Source organism: Microtus oregoni, unplaced genomic scaffold, assembly GCF_018167655.1.
Source record: "Microtus oregoni isolate MIOR12 unplaced genomic scaffold, Mior012 000000F_ref0000247, whole genome shotgun sequence".
In the NCBI taxonomy this organism is placed as follows: domain Eukaryota; kingdom Metazoa; phylum Chordata; class Mammalia; order Rodentia; family Cricetidae; genus Microtus; species Microtus oregoni.
In genome coordinates this window covers 13,436,474-13,461,650 of record NW_024543059.1, presented here as the reverse complement: position 1 = coordinate 13,461,650, position 25,177 = coordinate 13,436,474, and the positions used below count along the sequence as shown (strand labels likewise).

Genomic DNA, 25,177 nt, shown 5'->3' with positions numbered 1-25,177 from the left:
AGATGGTACTTTCTAGCTTTGTTCCCTTATGGTGAAAGGGGCAAGGAAGATCTTTGAGACGACTTCTCATGAATTCCACTCCTGACGGTTCTGTGTTCATGACCTAATCCTTCCTCAAACGCTCCACCTCCTAATGCCATCACATTGGCGATTAGGTTTGCAAACGGTCTCGCAGAGATGCAGCAAATGGCTCAGAACTTAGCGGACACAGTCAGGCTGCCAGCTTAGCTGTTCTCCCAGTCACTTCCCCTGCCTCTTGTTCCTTCTAGCACAGGGGCTCTCAACCTTCTTCCTAACACTTAACACACTCCCTCACGTTGCGGTGAGCTCCAACCATGAAATTGTTTTCGCTGCCACTTCATAACTGTAATTTTGCTCCTGTTATGAATCGTAATGTAAATAGCTGTGTTTTTCTGATGGTCGTGGGTGACCTCTGTGAAAGTGTCCTTTGATCCCCAAAAAGGGTTGTGACCCAAAGGTCGAGGGCCGCTGTTCTAACACATACATCGTAAGATTTATTCCCTGTGTTTCCATTTACTGTGTACTTCATTAGAATGTCAGCCCCATGAAACTAAGAGTTCTTATATGTCTGTCTTCCTGATACCACAAGTAACACCGAGAACAAAACTCAGTGAAGGAATTAATTATAATTGAGTATTTATTTCATAATTACTCTCAATCCATCTTCCCGGCTCTACTGTAAGGTCTACAAAGACAGGCCACGGCTGTGTCTGGCACACAGTAAATATCAACCGACTAAACAGGTAGCTGGAGGATCTAAGAAGGCCATTGCTGGGCCCAATCTGCTGTCTTTGCAAGGCTAACCTCCACCTGGGTGTCTCGAGGGCAGCTGCTCTCACTGGCCGCACTCGAATGCAGGCAACCTAATGAAGCTACCGGCTCTGAGGAGCCGAAACACGAACCACTGGTAGCCTTCAGAGCAAGAAGGTTTTGAGCATACACCTACCTCAGAGCCCAAGCACAAACCACAAAGGGCCTTCAGCACAGCAGGGTTTCAAACACACATCTATCTCAGCCATACGAATATTTGATACCCAAGGAGGTGGGGGAAACTAATTCTGCCAGGAAAGTTTTTAGAGGCCACCTGAAACTTTGCTCCCAAAGCAGACTACTATGAGGGCCTCAGTGGGGAGTTCCTCCCAGGAACAAGCACTTGGAGAGTCCCAGGGTAAGCTTCCCATCAACGAGTCCAGGGTTTGAGTTCCTCATTGGTTGCATTTGTGATTCACTAGGTTAATCTACCCTTTGGTGGATAAAAGACTTGCTCCAGGAGAAAGAGCCTACAGACAAATCATTTCTGTAACACGTGCAAAGAGAAGCCAGTGTGGCCACCAAGGCTTGAAACTTCCATCTTTTTCTTTTTAAAATTGAGACAGGGTTTCTCTGTGTAACAGCCCTAGTTGGCCTGGAGACCAGGCTGGCCTCAAACTCACAGAGATCACCTGTCTCTGCCTCCCGAGTGCTGGAATTAAAGGTATGTGTCACCACCACACAGCAAAAATCCCAACTTCCATGAAGGGTTGAGGACCAAATCCTGAAACCTACATGGCTACAGGTTCCTTCCAGTTTAACAGTCTCCACTTTTGAGCATCTCAGACATGAATAACGAAGGTAACCATCGATTACGGACGGAGGAGCAGAGGAAGGATTGAGTCAGAGCCAAAAGCAAGCAAGTAGTGTGGGCTCTGGAGGGTTTATAACCACGCTCTGTGTTAAGGTCAAGATCGACTCAATGGATCCACGGATCCAGCCCAGCAGGTTTATTTCTCTGACATTTGGATTTCTATTACATAATCTGGATTAACACTTTAAGAAGTGTGACTGTAAACCGGGCAGTGGTGGCGCACGCCTTTAATCCCAGCACTCGGCAGAGGCAGGCGGATCTTTGTAAGTTTGAGGCCAGCCTGGTCTACAAGAGCTAGTTCGAGGACAGGAACCAAAAAGCTACGGAGAAACCCTGTCTCAAAAAAATCCAAAAAAAAAAAAGTCATTCTGAGAATCTCTACCGAAATCTGCGGGAAAGACCAGGAAAAAGATGGGAGACAGAGATGCGGAAGGGAAGAGAGCTGTGTCATCCCCTGATCTGGGCGCATGGAGTCAGGCGACTGACTCACATTGGGGCAAACCTGTTCCCCCCCTGCTTCCTTAAAGCGCTGTGACCACAACTCCCTGAAGGTACGCCCCGGCCTTATCCTTCAGATCCCTGGCTGGACTCTTGAAAGCCTGCTTTCCCTTTCTTGTGGGACCGTGAAAGTCTTACACAATATGAACTGTAGAGCGACGAGCCTCTGAGGACAACATATAAACCACCACCTTCCATCCTGTGCCTCTGCTGTGTGACGTGAATCAAATGGCTTGGCTTCTCTCAGCTCCAATTTCTGTATTTTTGAAACGCGAAGCTTGGATGAAATAAGGAGTGATCAAGAAAGACTAGATCCCTTGGCCCGGCAGAACTCCCACTTCCCCAGACGGCAAGTGAGGTCCCACAACGACCTTGTGGCCACCCCTATGTCTGTATACCATATCATTCTGTGGCCCAAAAGGCAAAGCCCGTGAAGTCACAGAATGGGCAGGCAGCCAAGAAATGAAGGAAGGGGGAAAAAGTAGCCTTCTCCTTTCCTCAAAGATTCTCCAGAAATTTCCATCGAGTGTGTGGGGAAGCCAGTGCCCATATAGCAGTGGTAGGGAAGACAAGGACCTTGTCTGTGGCCACAGTCATCTTGCATGGCCACCCCTAGGCAGTAGAGAAGCAGATGAGACCAGACAAGGGGTCACTGGGCTGACACAGCTGATCCCGCTCAGAGGACGCTCTTGTGGTAACACATGCCACCTCCCCCTCTTCTGTGACATTTCCGCAGTTGTACCAATTTTGCCAAATGCCTAGCAGGCTGTATTAGAAGCTGAATTTTTTTTCTTTTTTTCTTCTTTTTTTTGCGATCTCCACAGGTCTCCCAGCTGGTTTTACCCTTGAGAGAGAGGCTCCTGGGGCCCACGGTGTGAGCAGCCTGGCCCAATGCCGCCACGCTCAGTGTTCTCGTTTAATTATTTAAGACCATGAGGCATTGTTTTCTTCATGGGGCAGAGCTCGTAGAGCATTTAAAATTCATGGGGGAAGCCAAGGAGTAGCTTTTTTTAGATCCCTCCCTTGAAGTAAATGATATGTCTTTCAGTCAGACCTCAATTCCAGTTTTCCAGAATATTCTTCCCTTGATAAAACACTACTGCTTAAAGAGGAAAAAAAAAAAGGAAGGAAGGAAAAAGAAAGGCAACGAAAACCAAGCCAGGTACTGGGTAGCTGAGCAGGCCTGTGATCCCAGCACTTGAGCCGGGGCAGGAGGACTACAGCAAGTTCAAGGCCAGCCTGAGATGGCAAAAACCCTGTGTCAAAAGCAAGCAAGCAAACAAACAAAAAAAGCAAAACAGAACAAAAAAACCTACCAAAAATTGAGGGGGGTGCAAATGGTGGAAGAGTCTGAGGAGGCGGCATGAGAAAGCCAATGTATTGGTCCCAGAGGAGCCACCTTTAAATTTAGCAAAACAGATTCTGTTGGTGCCAAAGTAAGGGAGCTTTCTCCCTCCCCGTCACTGGGAATACAGAGTGCCGTGTTTTAGGGAGGGTGGGGTAGTGTGCTGACTCCAGGCTTTGCGATCTCAACTCTAGATCACAGGAGAGAGCCTGGTAGCTGGGTAACTGAGGTGGACTCTAACACCTAACGGCGATATATAAAACACTTCCCACTGCAGAGGAGGAAGCTGAAGGCCATGGGCACTGGGCTCCTAAGTCCTAAACACTGGCTAAGGCAGGATTTAACAGCTGTCTCCGGGAAGGAAATGGGCCGGAGTACGGGACTACTATGCCTTAGCTGCAAGCCTCGGAGTCTAAGGGCTCTGTAGCTGCTGGCGGGCTCAGCCCTCTGTCTCCTGGGGACCAGGAACAACTGGCCACACTCAAGCTTGCTTATTCCTCCCCACAAGAAGCTGTAGACAGAGTCTCTGCCAGCATCACGGGCCGCCTACTTCTACCATCTGCCCTGGGCAGACCCATGGTAACAGATGCTCTCGGGCTCCTTGACTGATCGCAGGGAACCAAACAGGTACTCTTCCCTGCTGACCTACCTCCCACCAGCTGGCTAAGCACAGAGCCAGGCCCTTGCCCCTCGGTAGCTATGAGGAGAAAGCCCTCTCCTGCCCCTATCCTCAACTCCTGGGTCCAAGGGGTGAGGTTCCTTTCGTTAAGTCATATACACCCAAGTTCTTTAAGCAGGGTCAATCTCTTTGGGGTCACGGACCCTTTGGATTTAGGTAAAAACTCTGGCATATCTATAACTATGACTTCTGTTAGAGGGGGAGCCCCAGACTCCACACTGAGAACCCCTTTTCTCATCACCCCCACTAAGTGCAGGAACTTCATAGAAGAGGCCACAGAAAGACTGAAAGAGCCAAAGTATGAGCCGCTGTGTTCATGAACTCCTAGCAGCTGTGGGTGCCTACACGAGACTGCACGCGATCAAGCCGGTCAGTATTCTAGTGCGGAGGGGGGAAGGGGTTCTCAAGTCCCCCACCCTTAACTGAGGCATGAGCCACTGTCAGCTGAGAGCTTCTGGGAGAGGGAGCATCAGTTTTAAGGGTGTGGCCCCTGGGAGTTTGGCCTCACACCCAGGAGCACACGGGCAGCACAAATTGAACTTGATGAGTGATTTAATAAAAACAGCAAAAGGCATGAGGCTGGGGTGGATCTGGGGAGAGTGAGAGAGAGGAACAGGGCCGGGACTAATAGAACTGAAATATAGTGTATGAAATTTTCAAAGAATTAATAAAATATATTAAAACGTTGAAAAAGAGCCCTTCTCATATACAAAATAGATTTTTGAAGACATGAAAATAGAAGGGGATCTATTTGGATAGAGTGGGAAACAAGAGGAGTCGGGGGACAGGAGGGTGAAGGGGGCTGAATACGATCAAAGCATCTCACACACATACATGAAAATGTCACAGCAGAACCCATGATTTTGTACAAGTAATATATGCTAGCAGTTAAAAAAGAAACTTATTCACACATATTTATCCGAGTAGACAAGGGAAAGACTATCATAGAAGAAATCAGAATTATAAAGCGGGGGGGGGCTTTTATGGAACACTCTCATCCAGGCCCAACAAAGCTGTTGCCACTTTAAACCAGAGTTGGTAGGACTACCCAACAAGACCCTGCCGAGATGGGCCCACTAACATTCCCTCCTGAAAGAAGGAAGGGGCCCTGGGCCTGGCCCTCCTAGAGAACATACAAATGGATCTCTAAGTGAAGTGTAAAGTGTTCTCTTCCGCGATGGAGCTGCCAGTAAGTTACCCACTTCCTGTAGGTAGCCCCCACCCACCCTCCTGTAGGTAACCCCGACTAAGTTCACTGGCTCCCCAAGCTAGACTTTGGTGGAACTGTTTCTTTAGTCCATCACTGATGATCTAGGATGGACGGATGTTTGTTCACCCCCTGGAAAAGTCACTTAATAGAACCCTTCTCTTGAAGCATTCCTGTAGAACTTACGCCCAGACCCTCTCATTCTGCTTCTCAAAACAACCCTTCCACCATCTGCATTTGGATGGCTGCTCTTGGGCACCCGCCCAGAGCTAAAATGTAACAATGCTTGTTCCCTCGCTTCTTAGAATTCCTTCATACTTTAGCTAAAGCCTTACTCACCTTTGGGGGCGACCACCTTTCTAAGCTGAATCAGGGCAAACTCGTCATCTCTGGATATCCCCGGGTCTCTCTCACTCACAAAAGCCCTGTCTCGGGTCCACACACCACCCCAGGGAGAACCCAGTGGTGCTACTGGTCACCCATCACCCAAGATCCCCCAGCTCTATGTATTCCAAGTCTGGGTGGGTCTTCCTTTAATCTCCAAAGACTACATGGGCTCTGTGAAAATACCAGAATTCGGTCAACACTGGCTGTCCCTGCTCAAATACCTGCCCTCCCCTTCACCCCTTAACTAAACCCAGATGACTGAGGACAATCCCCACCAAAATCACGAGCTGCTCTGTCCCCTCTACACGAGCACACAGAACACAAATGGAGGCAGCTGGTGCCCTTGTATCTCACTCCAAGCCCTGGGAGGCCAGGTCATCCCAGGTACCAGCTTCCATGTCACTTTGCCACTGATCAAGAGCTCCAGCTTCTCCCCACAAACTTGTCATGTCCCCCTCATAGAAGACCCAACTACACTGTGCCAGGTCCCTTGGTCCCTCCACGGCAGGCCTCCTTCCTCATGCTCCCTCAGTGACCTTTGCCCACAGCCACACACGGGACCCACCTTGGACTCCTCGTGGCCCATCCATCCTTCTAACCCATTCAAATTTTCCCACCTCACAAGACTCTCCAATCCAGACTTAAGCCCTCTCCATCAGCCATGACCTAGCTTCGCAGTCTTCACTGGACAGCCCACACCCACCTGTGGTCCATCACTGTTAGAGTCCTAGGAGAAACCCTGCCTCCCAATACGGCGGTGGCACCCGGACCTAACGTAGGCAGCCCACACCCAAGCCACTGGGCAAACTGGGTGGATGAGTCTCACTTCAAATTCATGTTCTCTGACCTCAAACTGTCACTCTCCAAAGGCTCAGAGGCTTGTGTTTCTTTGGTGGGCATGCCGTCCATCCCAGTCAAAACCTTCTCATCCTCCCCTTCAGCTGCCTACCCTTCTCCACCCCCACCCCGCTCAGCTGATGACCCACCCAGCCTCCCACTCGTCAAACGCAGGAGACCTGGGACTCCTGTACCTTCCCACCACACCCAAGCCTCACAATGGCCTCCTGTTTCAGAGAAAGACGTCCCCCTTGCTTCTCTGAGGGACAGCCCTTCTCTGTGGCTCTGAACCGAGCTTCTCGTCTTGTCAAGGACGAGACTTCTCTGTTGCCTGCCTTCTCCTGCAGCAGCCATTCAATTCCACAGCTACGCTCACTCCTGGTCCTCCCATACGGTCCTTCCTGCTTCCCAATGGGCCTTCCAACCCGCCTGGCTCCTTGCCCTGCCTTGACACCAGCAGCCACCACACCACCTCCCGGGAGCTCGTTTCCCTCCCCAGCCAGCCACCCCTCCTCCATCCTCTTTGCTAGCTCTTTCTGTCTGGCCACCCAATAAAGGATGGGTGCTCCAGGCTCATCCCTGCCCGCTCCTTCAGTGACACTGCCCGGGCTTTTCCGTCAACATCCCTGCTCAGCCGGGCCTCATAACCAACTGCTTCCTTCTCAAAGAGAGCACGCTGGTATGTGACCAGGCCTCCTTGCCTCCCTTCTAATGGTTCCTCTTCCAGGATCCTCCGCCTCTACCAGCAGCTTATGCCTAAGTCCTTTCTTCCTCTCTCTTCTTTTTTTAAATTTATTTATTTATTAAGGATTTCTGCCTCCTCCCCCCAACCGCTTCCCATTTCCCTCCCCCTCCCCCGATCAAGTCCCCCTCCCTCATCTGCTCTAAGAGCAATCAGGGTTCCCTGACCTGTGGGAAGCCCAAGGATTGCCTGCCCATCTCTATCCAGGTCTCGTAAGGTGAGCATCCAACCTGCCTAGGCTCCCACAAAGCCAGTACGTGCAGTAGGATCAAAAGCCCACTGCGATTGTTCTTGAATTCTCAGGCGTGCAATAAGGAGAGCAGATCGCCCTACTACAATTGAATCAAAGAGGTAGGCCTTTGGTTGGCCAGGTCACTGGCACACGGGGAGCCTGGTTCTGTCCTGAAGACCCTTCGGAGGGGTGAGAGGGTTCTTGGCCTGCGGCAGGAACCAGGAAACAGAGCGAGGGCATTTTGTAAGCGGAGCCCTTGGCCAGCAGGGAAACCTGATCCGGTTTTTAAAAGACCCATTAGATAGGATCAATAGGAGGAGATGGGCAGGCGCCAAGGCAAGAATTCACCCAATAATCTGAAAAGCAACATGAAAACACCAGAACCCAATGATCTTCCTCTCTCTTCTTGACCCTGTACGCCATGTCCTCCTGTGACATTCTAACTTCTCACAGACCACGTATGGAAACCGCTGCGACGTGGCCTGCTAGCCTCGGCATTCACTCTGACCTACAGAGTCACCCTGCTTTAATTTTTGCCCCAACTCATTTTCCACAGAGTGCCACTGCCGCTGCCCTGGAGCCTAATAACGATCTTGTCATAGCCCTTCAGTATCACTCGGCTTTTCTCACAGGCAGACAGACACATGAGAGAGAGAGAGAGAGAGAGAGAGAGAGAGAGAGAGAGAGAGATACAGAGAGAGACAGAGACAGAGAGACAGAGACAGAGAGACAGAGAGAGAGAGACAGAGAGACAGAGAGACAGAGAGAGAGAGACAGAGAGAGAGACAGAGAGAGAGATATTAGCTAACTGATAGATGATTAGACGAGTCAGTTCTCTCCTTCCCTCAGGTGGGTTTCGAGGATTGAACACGGGTCGTCAGGCTTGACAGCAAGTACCTTTACCTACTGAGCCATCTTGCCAGCCTTGCTCAGCCTTGTTCAGTCTCCTCAGACCCGTGTCCCTGCCACTTCCCACAATCACCCTCTGATTTGGGCCTGGGCGACTTCTTCCTCCACCCCCTGCCTGGGGCCCTTGCCCCTCCCTTGCTGAGTTCCTTCCAGGATGATCTGCTTCCAGTTTTTCAAGCATTCAGGACCACCCTCTCCACTCCTGGTCTGTGCCCTGGCTCCTCCTTCCACCCGGACGCTGGTTCCCTGCTTTGCATGCAAGGCAACATCAGAGGCGCATCTCTCATGCACCTCCGTTCTGAAGTCAGTCTCAGCCTCCACGCCTTTCCCTCCAAGGACAACTTGCAGAAACTTTTACTGGTGGGTTCATTTATAGGGTTGATTTCTTGGAGGTGGAAGGTGTGCTCATAGGAGCAAGCAGAGTCTGTCTCACTCACTAAGATGCAAATAGCAGGGGATGGGGTGGGTGTCTATTTTACTCACCAACGATTCCATGAGGAATAGTATTTTGGACTTGGTGGATTAAAATGCATATTAAAATTTTAGCTTCATCTGTCTCTTCTTTTTTTAATGTAATATTAGAAAATGTGGCTGTAATTGTTTCCACTACAGAGTACTGGTTAGATTATGGCACTGGGGGCATGGCTTCAAATGATAATGACATGTTTTATGTGGTAAACAACATAGAGGGGCACAGATGCTGCAGGGTAGAGAGGACAGGTAGGCTGGGCTAGGTGACAACACTGGACACGTCAAACTAATGAGGCTGAAATCATGCGTCATCACTACTCAGCAAACGCCTCCTGAGTAGCTTATGTCAAGTATCCACACATGTGCGATCTAAGGCCATCATTGGGATGACAGAGGAGAAAGTGTGTCAACATGGTCACACAGGACCACATGAAGGGCATGCTGTCTAGACAGTCCCATCTGCTCACGGCTCAGTACTCCCGTCTCCGCATTCTTGTCCCCATATCCAGAGAACTGGAGTTACCTGAAGAAACAAGGGCTTCTTGTTCTGTTTCTCCATCCCATCTCAATCAGGGGCTTCCGAGTGGGCTGAGGGACAGCGGTGTGGGGAGATCACCCGTCCATCTCCCGTGGGACAGGCGCTAAATCACACAGTGTGGGAGAGCAGAACCCCACAGCCACGCACACACTGACCATGCTCTCAGCAAACCCTTCAAGTCTGTACATTAACGTTCGGTTCCCTCCCGGAGATTATCCGCTCCCATGAAGCAAGAAAATCCACTTCTCCCAGAGGTTAATAAACTCAGAGATCTCATTACTCACAGGGGTCACGCTGGTGAGAATTTTAATGCATTTTTTAAAGAGAAAGTCTGGAAGGATATTAACAACAGAACAATGCTACTGTAAGATGCAAGGGCAGAGGGGTCACCCAGAGGATGGAGCAGGTGCTCCTTCCTCACGAGTCCCCCACCTATGGACGGCAAAGCACTCAGAATCTGGTCAGAATAGCCCGCTGTCACTGACCATGGGACCTAGGGCTGCCTCTGCTCCTACACCAAGATCTCCTGGTGCATTGGCAAGTTGCCTAGCTGTGGCCACCTTTAAAATAATCTTGACTCTTCAAGAGTCCCCTGAAGGCTGGTGATAAATCTGTATTTGCTTTAGCTAACTCCCTGCCCCAATCCATTACAGCACGCGATCAATTCATTCCCTTTCTCCTTGATCTAGCCCCTGGCTCCTAGATAATCCTAAATTTGCACTGAGAGGGCACAATCAGCAGATCAAGTCCCCTCCTTCTCCTTCTGCCAGTGAAATAATCCTAGAGATGGACGTGCAGCTCCACGGTGGAGCCCTTACCAACACATGTGAGGCCCAGACTTCCATCTCCAGCATTGCAAAACAAGCAAGTGGATAAACCAGAGGGCTGCAGTACACACCTGCTCCGAAGTTCTTTCTGAATCTCTTCTGGAGGCTGCACTCCTCCTACATCCTGCTCCTGCCTACCTCCAACCTCACTGCCTTGTTCTCTAATGTCTCCAGTAGCCCCTTTGCTTTGCTCTCTGCCTCTTGCAGAACAAAACTCACCCTTCCTTGGACCCTGACCCATCCTCACTCACACCTCCCGTCTGCATTTACCTTCTTCTCCCTTCCCGACAGTCACCTTAAGTGAGTTTCTACTGGGATTGGACCTGTGCTATCCCACGGAGCTGAATCTGGTCTCAAGACCCTCATGGCCCTGATACTCCCACCGCCACAATATTTGCATCTTCTGGGTCCCGCCATCTGCGCTTCAGGAAGTCCCTGGTCTTGTTGATGACGATCCACACGAGAGCCTTACCTCCCACGCTTCTCCCGTCAGCCTTTCATCTTAGCCTCAGCGTCTCAGCCTCATTCCCTTCACTCCCTGCGATTCCTCAAGTGTTATCTCTACCTCTAGATGGGTGGGTCAGTCCACCTCAGGCGACGGCTCCCAAGACCGTGTCTCTCTCCCTCCCCCCCCCCCCCCCCCCTCTCTCTCTCTCTCTCTCTCTCTCTCTATCCCAACTGCTGAGTTTGCACTTCTGGAGGGCCCTACGTAGAAATTCACCTCCTGACACTAAACTCCTCCAGGAAAGCCGCCTTTTCCCCCTCTTCTGGGCCTAGCCCGAGCCAGGGTCACCACCATCAGCCACAAACCCTAGAAAGAGCCGCACTGCTGACAACTCAATCTACGTCCCTCAACTCCAGCAATTCCATCGTGAGGACGCTGGCCTCCAGAAACTGCACCCAGAGAACGTGAACTTTATTCTCTAACAAGATTACACTTGATTCCCAACTCAGCCACTTCCTGGCTAAGAGCTTGAACAGGCTATTGAACCTCCCAAACCCAGTTTCAACTATGAAAGCGAGGCCTCTCTCAAGAATGAAATGAGATGTGCACGTATGGACACCACAGTCCCACCTAATGTACTTAGCTGAGTCCAGATTAAACAAGTACATAAGAAAGAGCCCCCCAATCCCCATGAGATCCCACACGTGTGTCTATTGGCTCGTACAGACTCCATCCCGAGGCTTGCACAGTGCCCTGTGCCGTGTCTGCTCTCGTCTTGTTCTGTTCTCACCTCCTCCTGCCTGGACCGTGGCTCTTTTCTGTAAGGCAGTGGCCCTCAACCTGTGGGCCACGACCCCTTTGGGGTCAAATGACCCTTTCACAGGGGTGGCCCAAGGTCACAGGAAAACACAGGTATTTACATGACAACCCATAACACTAACAAAACAACAGTTATGAAGTAGCAATGAAAATAACTGTATGATTGGGGGTCACCACAACACGAGGAACTGTACTAAAGGGTCACCAGCATTAGGAAGGTTGAGAACCATTGCTGTAAGGTCTCTTTTTTTCTAATCTCCTAACTCTCCTTGCCACCCTTCATTATTCTCTAGAATAATTTCCCTAAAATAATTATTCTTCCCTTCAGAATGGCTACCATTCCCCCACCGCCTGCAGACTGAAGTCCAATGGTAACAAGTGTCTGCCCTGCACCCACGGCCGCTGCTTCCTCTCCAGCCAGTGCGCTCACTGCCTGGGTCAGGCCTCACTCTGGTAGCAGGATTAACTGCTCCCTGACATCTCATCAGTTACCAGGTGAAGGCCAGTGGGTTTGAGACTCTGGTGTAGCTCAGCGGGATGAGATGGGAGGAGAGAGAGGGGCTTCTTACAGAGACAAGCTGACTGGTCATGCTCACACAGCAGCCGGGAGCCTGGGGTTTGATCTATTCGCACATGCCCATTCTAGCTCACTGGCAGACAGCCCTGCATGAGGACACTTATCGGCGGGTGAAACAGCCACACCCATCTTGAGTCCACCTGGAGGAGGCAGAGGCCACTTCTTCACATCATCCGAGCTAAACTATGCCTCAGTGCCACCATCACGAACAGCCACTCGCCCTGCCCCTTGGAACACCCCGGCTGGCACAGGCGGCATCCCCTTTCCCATGAGGCCCTTCTTGGTTACCCTTCTCTCCCAAGACAGCAGAAGCCAAAGCAACCCTCTCTTCTCCACTTATCTGAACAACTCCAATTAAGCACTTTCCCAATTAAAGATCTCGGAAGGGCTCCAAAGCACAAACACTGAGTCTGCAATGTTCCTCCCTAATTAGGTCCCAGTGGACAGCCCTGCCCCATGACCCAGACAGGATACCCCAGGCTACCGAAGGCTTGGCTGGCCTCAGCTATTCTCAGGAGGGATCCAGACCCAGGCTTCCCCAGGCAGCGCAAACAGCAGAGGCTGCCTCTGCCCCCCATGCCAGCACAGTGGGAAGCCAGGATCAATAGTCCTCCTTGGCCAGGAGGCACCCACGTACCAAATGGTTTCTTAAGGCAGAGAGTCCATGATCTCTAATTTCTCTGAGGAATACTGAGCTGAGACTAGCAAGTTTATGAATAAAAATGTTGAAAAAAAAATCTCTTTAGTCTTTGACAAATGTCTAAATGTGTTCCCCACAAGCTAATTTGAAATATAATTTAAATAATTTCTACCAGGATGATACCATATGACTAACGGCACCTTGGTGGCAGAAGTACCGGAGACTTCGTCGCGCTTTCAAAGAGGCTCCCATCCTGCCTCTTCCCACACGGAACACACCCTGCTAGGAGCCCGGTGCATGACGCCAGCTCTCACCTCCAAACCTATAAATATCCTGGGGGCCGCCCGCACACCCAATACCTAGAAGATGCGGGAACACAGCACAGCAGGGTTTGAAAGGCCAGGGAATCAAAACCAGCACCCCGAGCTTTCCACCCCAGCTCCTCGCCATGCAGCTCTTAGCTGGATTTGTTAAGAAAATGTAACTCTCAACATCCATAAGGTCAGGGCCTGTCCACCAGGGACTTGTGTTCCGCGAGTCCCTTCTCTCTATTGTAAATACGCCGCGTGGATGCTGTTTGCTTCGCATTAGACAAAGCTGAGGGAGGACGCTCTTGTCTTCTCAAATGAAAGGTCTCTGTGTCTAACCCCACTGGCCAAAGACAGGTTTTAGAAGCTGGGGCCGAGGAGACCTGCTGAGTTTACACGGGTGTTCACTCCTGAGTGTATTCTGACATGCTGGAAATCGTACCGGGGCCTTGCGCATGCTAGGCAAGTATTCTATCACTGAGCTACAGCCCCAGTCCTGGTGCTTGTTTTTTGTTTGTTTTTTTTTTTTAATGAAAAAAGAGTCTTAAAATTAAGAAAGGAATATAATACTGTCCTTCCTGCATGCACATCCCTGTCAACCCTTTCCTTATGGGAATTTCCTCTGAAGAGATAGAAGGACAACGGTCCTCTGAAACACAGAAAGGTTCCTAAGTGGGACATGGTGCTCTTGCTCGTGAGGAGACTCGGGGCAGAATTACTCTGCCTCGTAGTTTTAAACAGGGAGGTGTGCTGGGTCTCAGTCCACCACCCACCCTTAGCAACGCCTAACGTCCTCACCACGGTTCACTCCAGAGCAGTGACTCACCCAGAACCGCACAGGCTCCCAAATCACCCGGTGCTAATTGTGATCTTGGTCTCCTCTGCTGGTTTTGTTTTTTTTTTTTTTCCTTCAGCAATTCATTTAAAGCCAAGAACTGCCTTTAGGAATTCTCAAAAAGTCCTTTTTAAAAAAAATACTCTGCCTTGTTCCTAGCAGGTTTACAAAAACGTATCAGATTTGGCAAAATGACCACTTAGAATTAGGTGTAGATTTAAATAATTAGGTGTAGATTTAAATAATGATGTGTTCTTATAATTACTGGCAGGAGAAGACGGCCACTCAAGACATTTGTTGTTGTTGTTGTAAAAATTGTGCTACAAAACAGACATATAGAGTGATTTCATCTTGTTAAAAATATGTTTCCCTTTGTAGACATACATCTAGACACTCAGTCATACACACAGGGAAGAGAGTCTGCAAAGATAAACACCCAAGTGCTGAAGAAGGTTCTTCCCAAGACGTGGGATGCAAAATCACTTTCACCTCCTTCCTCACACTGTTCTTCAGTACGAGCAGGCAATGTTTTTATAATTAGAAAAAAAAGAAAAGCTATTTTCATTTTGTTTAAAAACAACAACAACAAACCAAACAGGAGACGAGAAAGGGTAGAGGCAACATAAGGATGGGGCCGTAAACTACGCCAGAGTGTTGTTAGAGGGTTGTGGGCTCGGCCCAGAGGGTAAAGTGCTTGTTGCAGAAGCAATAAGAACCCGAGTTCAGATTCCAACACCCACATAAAAGCTGGGTGTGGTGTTACAGGTACAATGTGGAAACCAGGGGCTCACTGGCACAGTGAGTTCTGGATTCAGTGAGAGATCCTGTCTCAAAACACAAAAGAGAAAGTCAGAGACAGACACACACACACACACACACAGAGATAGAGACTGACAGACACATGCAGAGACAGACAGTCACAGTCACACAGAGACAGATAAACACAGTCACACAGAGACAGTCACAGGCACACAGAGATAGACACACAGAGACAGTCATAGGCAAATACACAGAGAGACAGACAGACACACACAGAGATAGTCACAGGCATATACAGAGAGAGAGACAGACACACACAGTCACAGGCACACAGAGACAGACAGGCATACACAGAGAGAGACAGACAGACACAGATAGAGACAGTCACAGGCACAAAGACAGGCATACACACAGAGAGAGACAGACACACACACAGAGACACTCAATGCCAATCTTTTGTCTCCCTTCACATGTTGTAGACACTGAACAGTGCACAAGTGCGTGCACACACACACTCTAGGAGCTAGGAAGAAAATTATAAATGAGCTCTGGAGAGTGCCAAGGGTGACCACACACTTGATGCCAAGTTCCCCCAGAGGCATTACAGAAAAGAGACATGGTAACATCTACAAACCAGAGTCCATTAAGAAAGGCAAACCACCTACTCTGCTCCAAGTCCTTCTTCAGGGGACTGTGCACAGGCTACAGGCAAGAGCCTTCCAATAGGATGACATCTCCCCAAAAAGAAGTGACCCCAGACACTCTGCCCAGCCGCTGCTACCCTCGACCTCCACACCACTTGGCCTTCTTCACTGCTCACTAACATGCTGGGCATGCTCCTGCCTCAGGACCTTTGCGCTTGCTGTTGACTCTGCCAAGAACACTCTCCCCTCAAATATCTTCTGTGGTGTGCTTTTCTTCCTTTAGGCCTGGGAGCCACCTCCTTAGTGAGGTCTTCCAACTGGTTATCTAAAATCTACTCTCTCAGCACCTCTGAGCCCATTCCCTTACTTTTTTAAGGTTGTCGAATAAGTTGAATTTTATAAAACAAAACAAAAACAATCCAAAGAGGTTTTCTCATACCTGCGTACCTGTTCGGCTGATATCTATGTATTTGGTATCCTGTTCCCTTCCCAACTTTGCAGTTTTTTCCAGTGTGACACTGAAGGGGACCGTTTTTTAACTGAACCAGCGTGATCCTAACCGACAACAGCCTTTGGGTACCTCTTCCGCGAGACATCTTCCCTAGATTCCCCAAATGTACGGCCATCCCACCACCACCTTTTATGCCCTTCAGATTGGGAGCATTTTGTTTCCAGCACAGCATTAAAGACAAAGCAAGTACCCGCACATGCGGTTTCTCTCCCCTTTTAAAAGACATAAACCCCAGAGGCAGGAATTAACCATGGGCCTGCTCATCCCTGGGTCCCCAATAGCATCGGACAACAGCCTCACAGATGAAGGATTCGAATTAACCTTGGTGAAGCTGAATAACAACAACAAAAACTGGACCAAGAAAAGGCAAACTCATTTTTAAATGTGTAAATATTTACTTCATGTGATGGGTGCTTTATCTGCACACGTGTCTATGCACCACGTGTGGGCCTGGTACCCGAGGCGGCCAGAAGAGGGTGCTGGACTGACAGTTGTGAGCCATCCTGTGGGCACTAGGAATTAAGCTTGTGTCCTGGAAGAGCAGCCAGTGCTCTCAACCACTGAGCCAAGTTTCCAGTCCCTGAAAGACTGTTTCAGTTAGCTAAAAGCCCAAAGGAAAGCCTTGTGACTTGTAAGAGAACACAGGGTGGCTCCGAGGTGGGAAAGAATACCAGAAGTTAGGCAGTATAGAGCTCGGGAAGGCGACCAGGTATCAGATCACCAAGGCTGTGGCCATCATCCGCTGCAAGTAACCGAGGCTCAAGAGAACAAGCGCAAAAGGCAGGCAGGCCAGGAACACAATGGATCTTACGGTAAACACTGACAAACTCAGCTAGCAGTCCACAGCTGAAAAGCGTGAAGTAATAAGGGCGGCGGCGAGGCTGCGTCCCCAACACCCCAGCCGCCTGCCCGGCTAGCTTATGCCCCGAAATAATTACACGGACACTGTATTCTTTTAATCACTGCTTGGCCCATTCTCTTCTAGGCTAATTCTCACATATTAATTTAGCCCATTTCTAATCATCTGTGTGTAGCACCCCAAGGTGCGCTTACCGGGGAGATTCTAGCCTATGTCCATCCTGGGTCGGAGCTTCATGCTGGGAGCGGGGCATGACGTCTGCTCCCGAGAGGACAGCGGTCGAGTCTGAGCTCACTTCCTCTTCCTCCCAGCGTTCTGTTCTGTTTACTCCTCCCACCTATCCTCTAACCAATAAAATGGGCCAGGGCAGTTCCTTTATTAGCCAATGACCTTCCTCCATCATTTCCCCTTTTTCGGTTTAAACAAAAAAAAGCTTTAACTTTAACATAGCAAAATTGCATATAACAAAACAGTTATCAAGTAAAAGTTACAATAATCTTTATCATAACTAAGGAAAACTATAACTAACTAGTCTTAACTCCATCAAAGACTCCAGAAAGATACAATACTACCTAAGCAAACAAGAAAAAAGCAACTTTTAAAACTCTAGAAATGACAGAGACATCTCGCTACCTGGACAGTCACCCAAGGTTCCTCTGTACCGTTGGGGCATTCATCTTCAGCCTTCAGGCCCATGGTTTCCAGCAGACATTTCCATAAAGCAGGAAAATTCAAAGTCAGTTCGGTCACTATCTGTTGTGTCCTGCAGAATGTCTCGCAGACTCTTTCATGAATCAGGAACCCCGAAAGATCATCTCACCTTAGGCAAGTTCAGTAGTCCTCTCTCTGCGGGTTCTCTGTGTCCAGTTTATGCAATAGTCCAGGCAAGAGCAGTTTCTTGCCCAAATGGCTATCAAACTCCATAAGGTGCCTCTTCGATGCCCATCTTCCTCTTGAAGTACATTGGTGCTGCCAGGAGCAGAGTGTCTCATTGTCATGAAAAGTCCTCAGTTATTAAAACATTTAAAATGCCATATTCTATAATCTTTGAAAGATATGAAGAATGCCTATCTCAAATATATCTATGTACATCTAGAAAATCTTAACTAACATGACTACAAACTTGACTATTATGATTATCTATTAACAATCTATATTTCTAATTATACATTACATTTTTAAATGAACTACACAATCACAGTTCCTTAATCAAGATCAGAAACACATATACATATAACAAAATTGACCTTAAATTTAAATCACTAAAACAAAATCCATATCAATGTAAATTATTCATATCTCTATCATATCCCCCTTTAAATGTAAAAGAACGTTTTATAAACCATATTTGGGAACATGGGCACAGTTTTTTCTCTCCAAACTGCTTCCTGCTGAATGGGGGCGTCGTTAATTAGGTCTTTCATGGTATAACCTGTGTGCTAGTTTCATCTCAGTTGGCAGTTGAGCGAAGCAATTTTCTGAAGATGTTCACACCAACCCTTCAGGAGGGCGTGGTCTATCATACCAAATTGGAATAAAAGAAATGAACAGCGTCTCATCCTCTGTGAAAACAAAATAAAAAACTCCTTTCCAAAGTATCATATCCTTAGATCCAAATTTCAAAGTCAAGGCATCAAAATATCTATGTTGGATTAGTCCAGCAGCATTTATAAATAAATATCTTTTAGCATCTGTTGCTCCTTCCTCAGCATTTAAATAATTTAAAGAGAGCATAATAGCATACAGTATCAAAATTCTCTGTGTATTTTCCATCTTTGTGCAGCTTTGTTTTAACCTCTATTTTGTTTATTTTTACTTTTAACTCTTTGCTTTTTGAGACAGGTTCTCTGTATCTTTGACCTGAAGTAACTCTGTAAACCAGGCTGTCTTTGAACTCTCAGAGATCCGCCTGTCTCTGCCTCCCAGGCATTCGGGATTAAAGGTGTACACTACTACACCTTGAACTCACAGAGATCTGTTTGTCTCTGCCTTCTAGGCACTGGGATTAAAGGCGTGTGCTACCACACACAACAACTCTCTTCCTTTTTTTTTTTGTTACTTTTAGTCTGCATATATTTTTAACACACTTCAAACCATTTAGAAATTTTCTCTGTCTTTGAATCTCTCTTTACTGTATATCTCTCTTTTTCTGACCACATGAGTCTTTAATTTACCAAGCAATATTAGTAGGATTACAGGCGTGGCTTTGCCGGCTGGATCCAGCCCATTCCTTAGCTTTCCAGCCTCATGGCTGAGGTACTGGCTGTAGCCAGCAAGCGAGCTTCAGCAGCCTTTGCTTGCAAACCGCACAAACCGCCTGCGTAAAAGAGTCAGAGTTTGCCCTGGCAGGGCAGCCCAGAAAGCCAGCATTTTTAAACGGCGCAGCTTTTTTCCTGCTAAGGCTGAAAACCGAAAAGCATGCATTCAGCTTTTCGTCAACACCGTTTAAGTGTTTCGTGGCAGGACCTCTTAATGAGCTGCAGGCTTTGCAGCTAAAGCTGAGTCAGGAAGCCTCTCTTAGATGAGGCGCTTGCTTGCCTCTAACAAGCAGAGCAGACCCGAGAACACAGCGAGTCTAGTTGCCATCAAACAAATCATAGCCCTTTACTCCAAATGCTCTATTCAAAAGCTCTGTCTCCCGCAGGAGCCAGACAGAGATCGCAATGGCGGCACAGCCCCAGGAAGTCGCGCTTTAAAATGACACAGCGTTTTTTTTCTGCTACTGTTTCCGAATCAGGAAATCTCTCTACAGCACGCCACCAACAAACAGCAAAAATCTGTGTTAAACTCTCTTTCCCTTATTTTTAAGCCTTCTCAGGTTTTTTAAGTGGGTTTAGTCCATCACGTGGGGCGCCATATGAAGTAATAAGGGCGGCGGCGAGGCTGCGTCCCCAACACCCCAGCCGCCTGCCCGGCTAGCTTATGCCCCGAAATAATTACACGGACACTGTATTCTTTTAATCACTGCTTGGCCCATTCTCTTCTAGGCTAATTCTCACATATTAATTTAGCCCATTTCTAATCATCTGTGTGTAGCACCCCAAGGTGCGCTTACCGGGGAGATTCTAGCCTATGTCCATCCTGGGTCGGAGCTTCATGCTGGGAGCGGGGCATGACGTCTGCTCCCGAGAGGACAGCGGTCGAGTCTGAGCTCACTTCCTCTTCCTCCCAGCGTTCTGTTCTGTTTACTCCTCCCACCTATCCTCTAACCAATAAAATGGGCCAGGGCAGTTCCTTTATTAGCCAATGACCTTCCTCCATCAAAAGCGGCCTTTTCTGCTGGCCTCTTATAAACAGTAAAGAAGCTAATTCATAGCTCTAGTGCTTGGGTGCCAACACACAGCCTAAAATGAACCTGCATCATAATAAAAGCAGAATGCCTGCTTGGACATTAAAACAAAACTGGATCCAAATGGGATCCCTTTCTCTCTTGGTCCTGTGACTCCCCACTCAAGAAAATATAGAAGGCGATCCAAAAAGAGCATCATAACTTTCAGGCTGGCATCCAAGCAAGGCTCCCACCGTACAAACGGTAAATCGACCGTAAAGTATTTATGGCAGGCCTGCGAGGTCAGTCACTGTACACACGTTGGGGTGCAATGGTGAAAAGATAAGTCCTACCTGTCGCGTCCTGCCTCGACCCGCAAGGATGACGCTCTTCTCACTGCAGTTTTATTCCAGGATTTTGTACACTTCTCTCTCTCTTCCCCTCTCTCTTTGACCTCTCTCCTCGGGCAAACCTCTCTCTGGGCAAACCTCTCCCAGCCCTTAAGTAGGCATGGGCTGCCAACCCCGAACTGCCAGGTGGGCACTGCCCATGGGTTCACGCATATGCAGGCAGCTGGTGATCATTGTGTGATCATAGCATAGGTCAGACTATAGCCATAGGAGTTGATTATACAACTCCATCAGGTGTGACACCACGCAACTCGCTACACCTACCATTGAAAAATGATTGGAGGATGATGGGGTACAAATAAGTCAACAAAACCTGAATGACGACAGGTGTGCTCTGGCAAGGCACTGTGGGCTACACAGGTGGGACTGTGTGAGTTATGAAAACCAGCGTTCTGGTTGTGATGGCTGAAAATGCTCATCCTGGGTCCAAGAGTGAAGGAAGGGAGAGGATGACTGCGAAGCCAGTGTGGGGGGATTTCAGGTACCCACATTCCCAGCACTGCGAGAGTCCTCCAGGACAATGTTGAGCTCTTACACTGATGCTGAGGGGAGGTTAAGAAAGAAAGAGGTCCTCGGGGAGACTGGGAGGAGAAGGATGGAGGGGTTCTCCCCAAAGGGGGCCACGAATCTTTAGAATGTATGAAGTGGCCCCAGGAGTGACTGGTGACGCTGGAGATAAGGCAGAGCCCCCCCCCGCCCCGCCTTTCTCTGCTGGAGGGTGTTTAGACAAGAGAGTGAAAAGATCTGATTTGCAATCTTAAAAGCTGTCCCTCAGCTCCCAGGCAAAGAATGGATTGACAGTAACCCAGTGCAGAAGATGGTGGTGGGCTGAAAAGCTTATCCATCCAAGAAGGAGGCAGTGGTAGCCAGGACAAGAGTTAGCGCTATGGTTACTGGAGAGTGGGCATGCTCCAGATGAACCTGGGAAGTAGAACTCACAGGATATGGGATGGGGTGAACCAAGGGTGACAGCAAATTATCAGAAAGGCAATGGGGCCACCGATTGCGGCGGGAGGACCAAGGGAAACTAGGAACTCGAGGCAACGGCAAGGCCTCCAAGGATGGATGAATTAGAAGCACCGAGAAAGGCCTGTGGTGGAAATAAAATGTAGGGCTGACGGCAGACAGGCAGTCATACTTCAAGTCATATGGGCAGTGAGGGTAAACCGAGAGATCGGATAAGAAGACCAGGGAAGAGAGGATCGGCAGTCAGGAACCAGGACAAGCTTCTCAGCATCTCACAAAGGAGGGAGAGCAAAGACAGGGTGTGAGGGTGTGGCCTCAGAGGAGCTGGGAGGGAGCTGATTCAAGGGGGTGAGGGGTGGGAAGAGACAGGGCAGGGTCTATGCTGAGGTAGAGGCAGAAGCCAGGAAGTCAAGCAAACAGTAGGAAGGGAAAATGAACGGAGACTAAGGGTTTGCCCGATCTATATCCTCAGAAGGACAAGGAAGTAGAACAGAAGCAGGATGGGTATGCAGGATGGGGATGGGACAGGGATGGAGAGTAAGGCCAAACTGTGCTGCCCATTATGGCAGCTGCTAGCTCCATGCGGCTATGTAAAGCCAGGCCCTGAAACACACTAGGCGTATCTCAAGTGCCCAGGAGCCTCAAGTGGCTGATGGAGGCCGTAACTGACCATAGAGATTAGCACATTCCCAGCACTGCAGAGAGTTCTATCGGACAGTGCTGAACTGGACCACACTCCTATACTGATGCTGGGAGACATTAAGAAGGCAGTCCTCGGAAGGTGGAAGGGGACGGGCGGAGTCTACACCAGTAGAGAGCCGCTGGACAGCAAGAAAAACAGGCAGGAGAAGCCTGGCTGTTTCTTGCTGTTGGCCAGGCAGGAAGACGGAGGTCTATAGCCTTGGTCTGTGACTGCTACTCTGTGAAAGGGGAGACAAGGCGTACAGAAGGAAGCGGATGTTGGTAAGGAGCCTGTACAAAGTAGTCGCCTCAGGGAATGCTAGCACCAACCCTGGAGAATCAGATAAACCCTTCACAGACGCCAAAGGGCGGTAGACACCTGAGGGGAAATGCAGCCTCAGAGGAGAAAGTGAAGTTGGGTGGTGGGCTGGTTTTCTGGTTTCCTTCTGTCTTTGCCAGGTCTCTCCTATAGAGCCCCAACAAGGCTCTGACAAGGACCAGTCAGGTCTGCTACAGGCTGCTCTTATTGGCTCTTCCTTTCCATCCCACACAACTCTCAGAAAGGATGGCAGTAGTCCTGGTTTTTTTTATTAAAATGGCTCCCTCCATCCACCTCCTCTGTCTGAACCCTTTATCCAGCCTTTAGCGCCATCTCAATTTACCATTATGGCTTGTACAGTCTCATAAACTACAGAGGAAAATATATTTTAAAATGGCAGGGAGAGGTAAGAGCTACACATCAGCTATTAGCTACAAGGATGAGTAATACATATTTATTGAGTGATGTTAAAATTACATGAAAGACATGTTCGGTGTTTAAACAAAATGCCCAAGCTACTCCTCCCTGTTTTTTCCAAAAACAACACACACACAAAAATAAATTTTCTGGTATTTTCTTTAAGCTTTTGTGAGTAAACATTTTCATTTCCACAGACATATTTTTAACCACAGAGTTTCAATGTTTGTTTTTGATATGCAAGTGTGCTCGGATGGGTTTTTTTGTCATCTGAGGGGGAGGGGCGGGAGAAGAGTTAAAATTACCAGGTCCTTTTATCTTCCATCTTGAGACCTACATTGCTAACTCCCCCCCCCCAAAGATTTAGTTTTTAAGTATGAAATCTGAGAGCCTCAAAGGTTCCCCACTGCTCAGAGATCAGCTCTTTCATATCTGCTGAGAGACGGCTGAAAAATGTTACAAAAACCTGCCTCCCAGCTAGGGTAGACTCTGTCTATCACCGCCCCCCACACCCACCCCAGTTGCTCAACACGTTAAATCTCTTGGATAGGCATCAATATTCCTAAGCAAAGTTCCGCTGGGCCTCTCGGTCCCCCGTGTTCCTGTCGGCTACAGTCAAGCTCTCTCTTGCTTGCCCCCACTCCCTCCGAAACTCTACCTGCCCCTGGAGATAGCGACTCCAGAGACTTGCCTGGAGCAAGGCATTGGAAAGCCGCTGACCTATAGGGACTGGTCAGGCCACCAGGGCAATCTTGCCTCTTTCCACTGTACCCATGCCTTCCCATCCCCAAAAGGAAGCAAGTTCTCTAGACCTATACAGCAGAAGCAACTGGGTCCCACGAAGGGCTGTTTGAAGAACTCTGTGCCCAGCAGCAGGGGACAGAGATTCAAGACCTCTGGTTCACTCAGCCATCCTCATGGCCCCTGTCAGGCAGCGTGGCCTGGCCTCTGCCGATGAACAACCACCACGCACTAGTTTCTCCCCTTTTACAAAGCCAACAGCTGTGCAAGCTGGAAGAAGTCGCCCAACTACTCGGGCCTCAGTTTCCTCAGGTGGAGAGCAAGCACGCTAATCATTCCCTGCACGGAGAAACAACGTGAGCGTGCGCTCACATCGGTGAGCAGAGGTAAGCAGTTACTGTGTTATTAGCACCGTGGCTCCTGACTCACAGCGCCTGCTGCTCGGAGAGACGCCGAAGAGAAATCAATCGTGCTTTTAAAATTACTTTATATGCTCAGAAACATTAGTCACTTCAACCGAGTAGTCCAACTTCCCTCCCAAACATCTGGAGCCTCACCTAGGTTCCTTAGAGATTTTCACCATCCTCAGCCATCTCAGTGCTGCCTGCAAGTCCACTCTCCCTACGCCGAAGGGTTATTATTGGGTGTGTTTCCTTTCCAGGAAAACTTCGATTTCCCTGTCGCTGGCATTAAATGCAGCCGTGAAGACCGCAAGCTGCTTTTCACAGTCCCAGACCCAGGCCCTGGAGTTGGTAGCGCCAGGGGCAAGGAGACCACAGAATGGCTGAAGCGCCGAGCCCAGCCCGGTTGCGGGTCCCCGCCAGGTGTCCCCGCGCCGGGCTGGCTGAGAGGGGAAGGTCCGTGGGTTCCCGGCGCAAAGTCCGCGCCCAGCCCGGGGGACACCCCCGAGCTCCCGCCGCAGCACGCCACCGACGGCCCGGAGCCCCTCGCGGGCTCCCCGCGAGCTCACTCACCCCATCTCCGGCGCTGCTCCTGCGGCCGCTCCGACGGGGCCCCTGGCGTTCGCTCTCCGGCCGCTCGGCAGCTGCTCCCCGCGCGGCACATGCGGCGGCCCGAGTGCGCCCGGCTCAGCCCCGGCGTCGCTCCATTCGGCCGGCTGTGCGGCTCTTCTGTCGGTATCCGGGCCGCCGCCAGGCGCAGGCGGCCGGGAGGGCGGGGGCTGGGCGGCCGGGGGCTGGGCGGCCGCGCTCGGGCGGAGCCGCCGGTGCCTCCCGCCCGCTCCTTACGTAACCTCGTGGCCCCCGGGCTGCCGCCGCCGCCACCGCCCGCCTGGAGCCGGGGGCGCGGCAACGCGTGCAGCGCCCCCCTCCCGGCCCCCACCGCCGTGCGCGCGCTGCCGCGCAGTCGCCGCTTCTTTCCGCAGCCCCCTCCTCTCCTGGGTCGACCCCGCACCCGCGCGCCCTGCCAGGCTTGGCGCTGCGCCTCGGGCGGGATGTCCCGCCTGCTGGACTTGAAGTGGCAGCTGGCAGGGACTTTTTTGGCCACCTCTAGTTTGCAGATGGGGGAACCCAAGCCCCTCAGAAGGGGTAAATGATATGACCAAGGTCACATACTCAGATTAGAGCTCAGGTCCCCAGAGTTTGAGACGGTAGGAACAAGTCTTGCTCCCCCTTCCCCCTTAAAAGCCCACCTTCGTCTTC

At 49.8% G+C, this 25,177-nt stretch overlaps 1 protein-coding gene across 2 annotated transcripts in view; it reads right to left on the bottom strand.

Annotated features, from left to right (window-relative positions):
- The window catches only part of Homer2 (homer scaffold protein 2), a 99,121-nt gene extending 74,454 nt beyond the window's left edge, over positions 1 to 24,667 (bottom strand). The window contains exon 1 of one of the 2 annotated variants that reach the window (XM_041669911.1): positions 24,491 to 24,667. In XM_041669911.1, coding sequence (XP_041525845.1) covers positions 24,491 to 24,495 — 5 coding nt within the window. In that variant the 5' untranslated portion in view covers positions 24,496 to 24,667. The remainder of the gene's footprint in view (positions 1 to 24,490) is intronic. The other variant, XM_041669834.1, reaches the window with a different exon arrangement.
- Between the last annotated feature and the right edge of the window lie 510 nt (positions 24,668 to 25,177).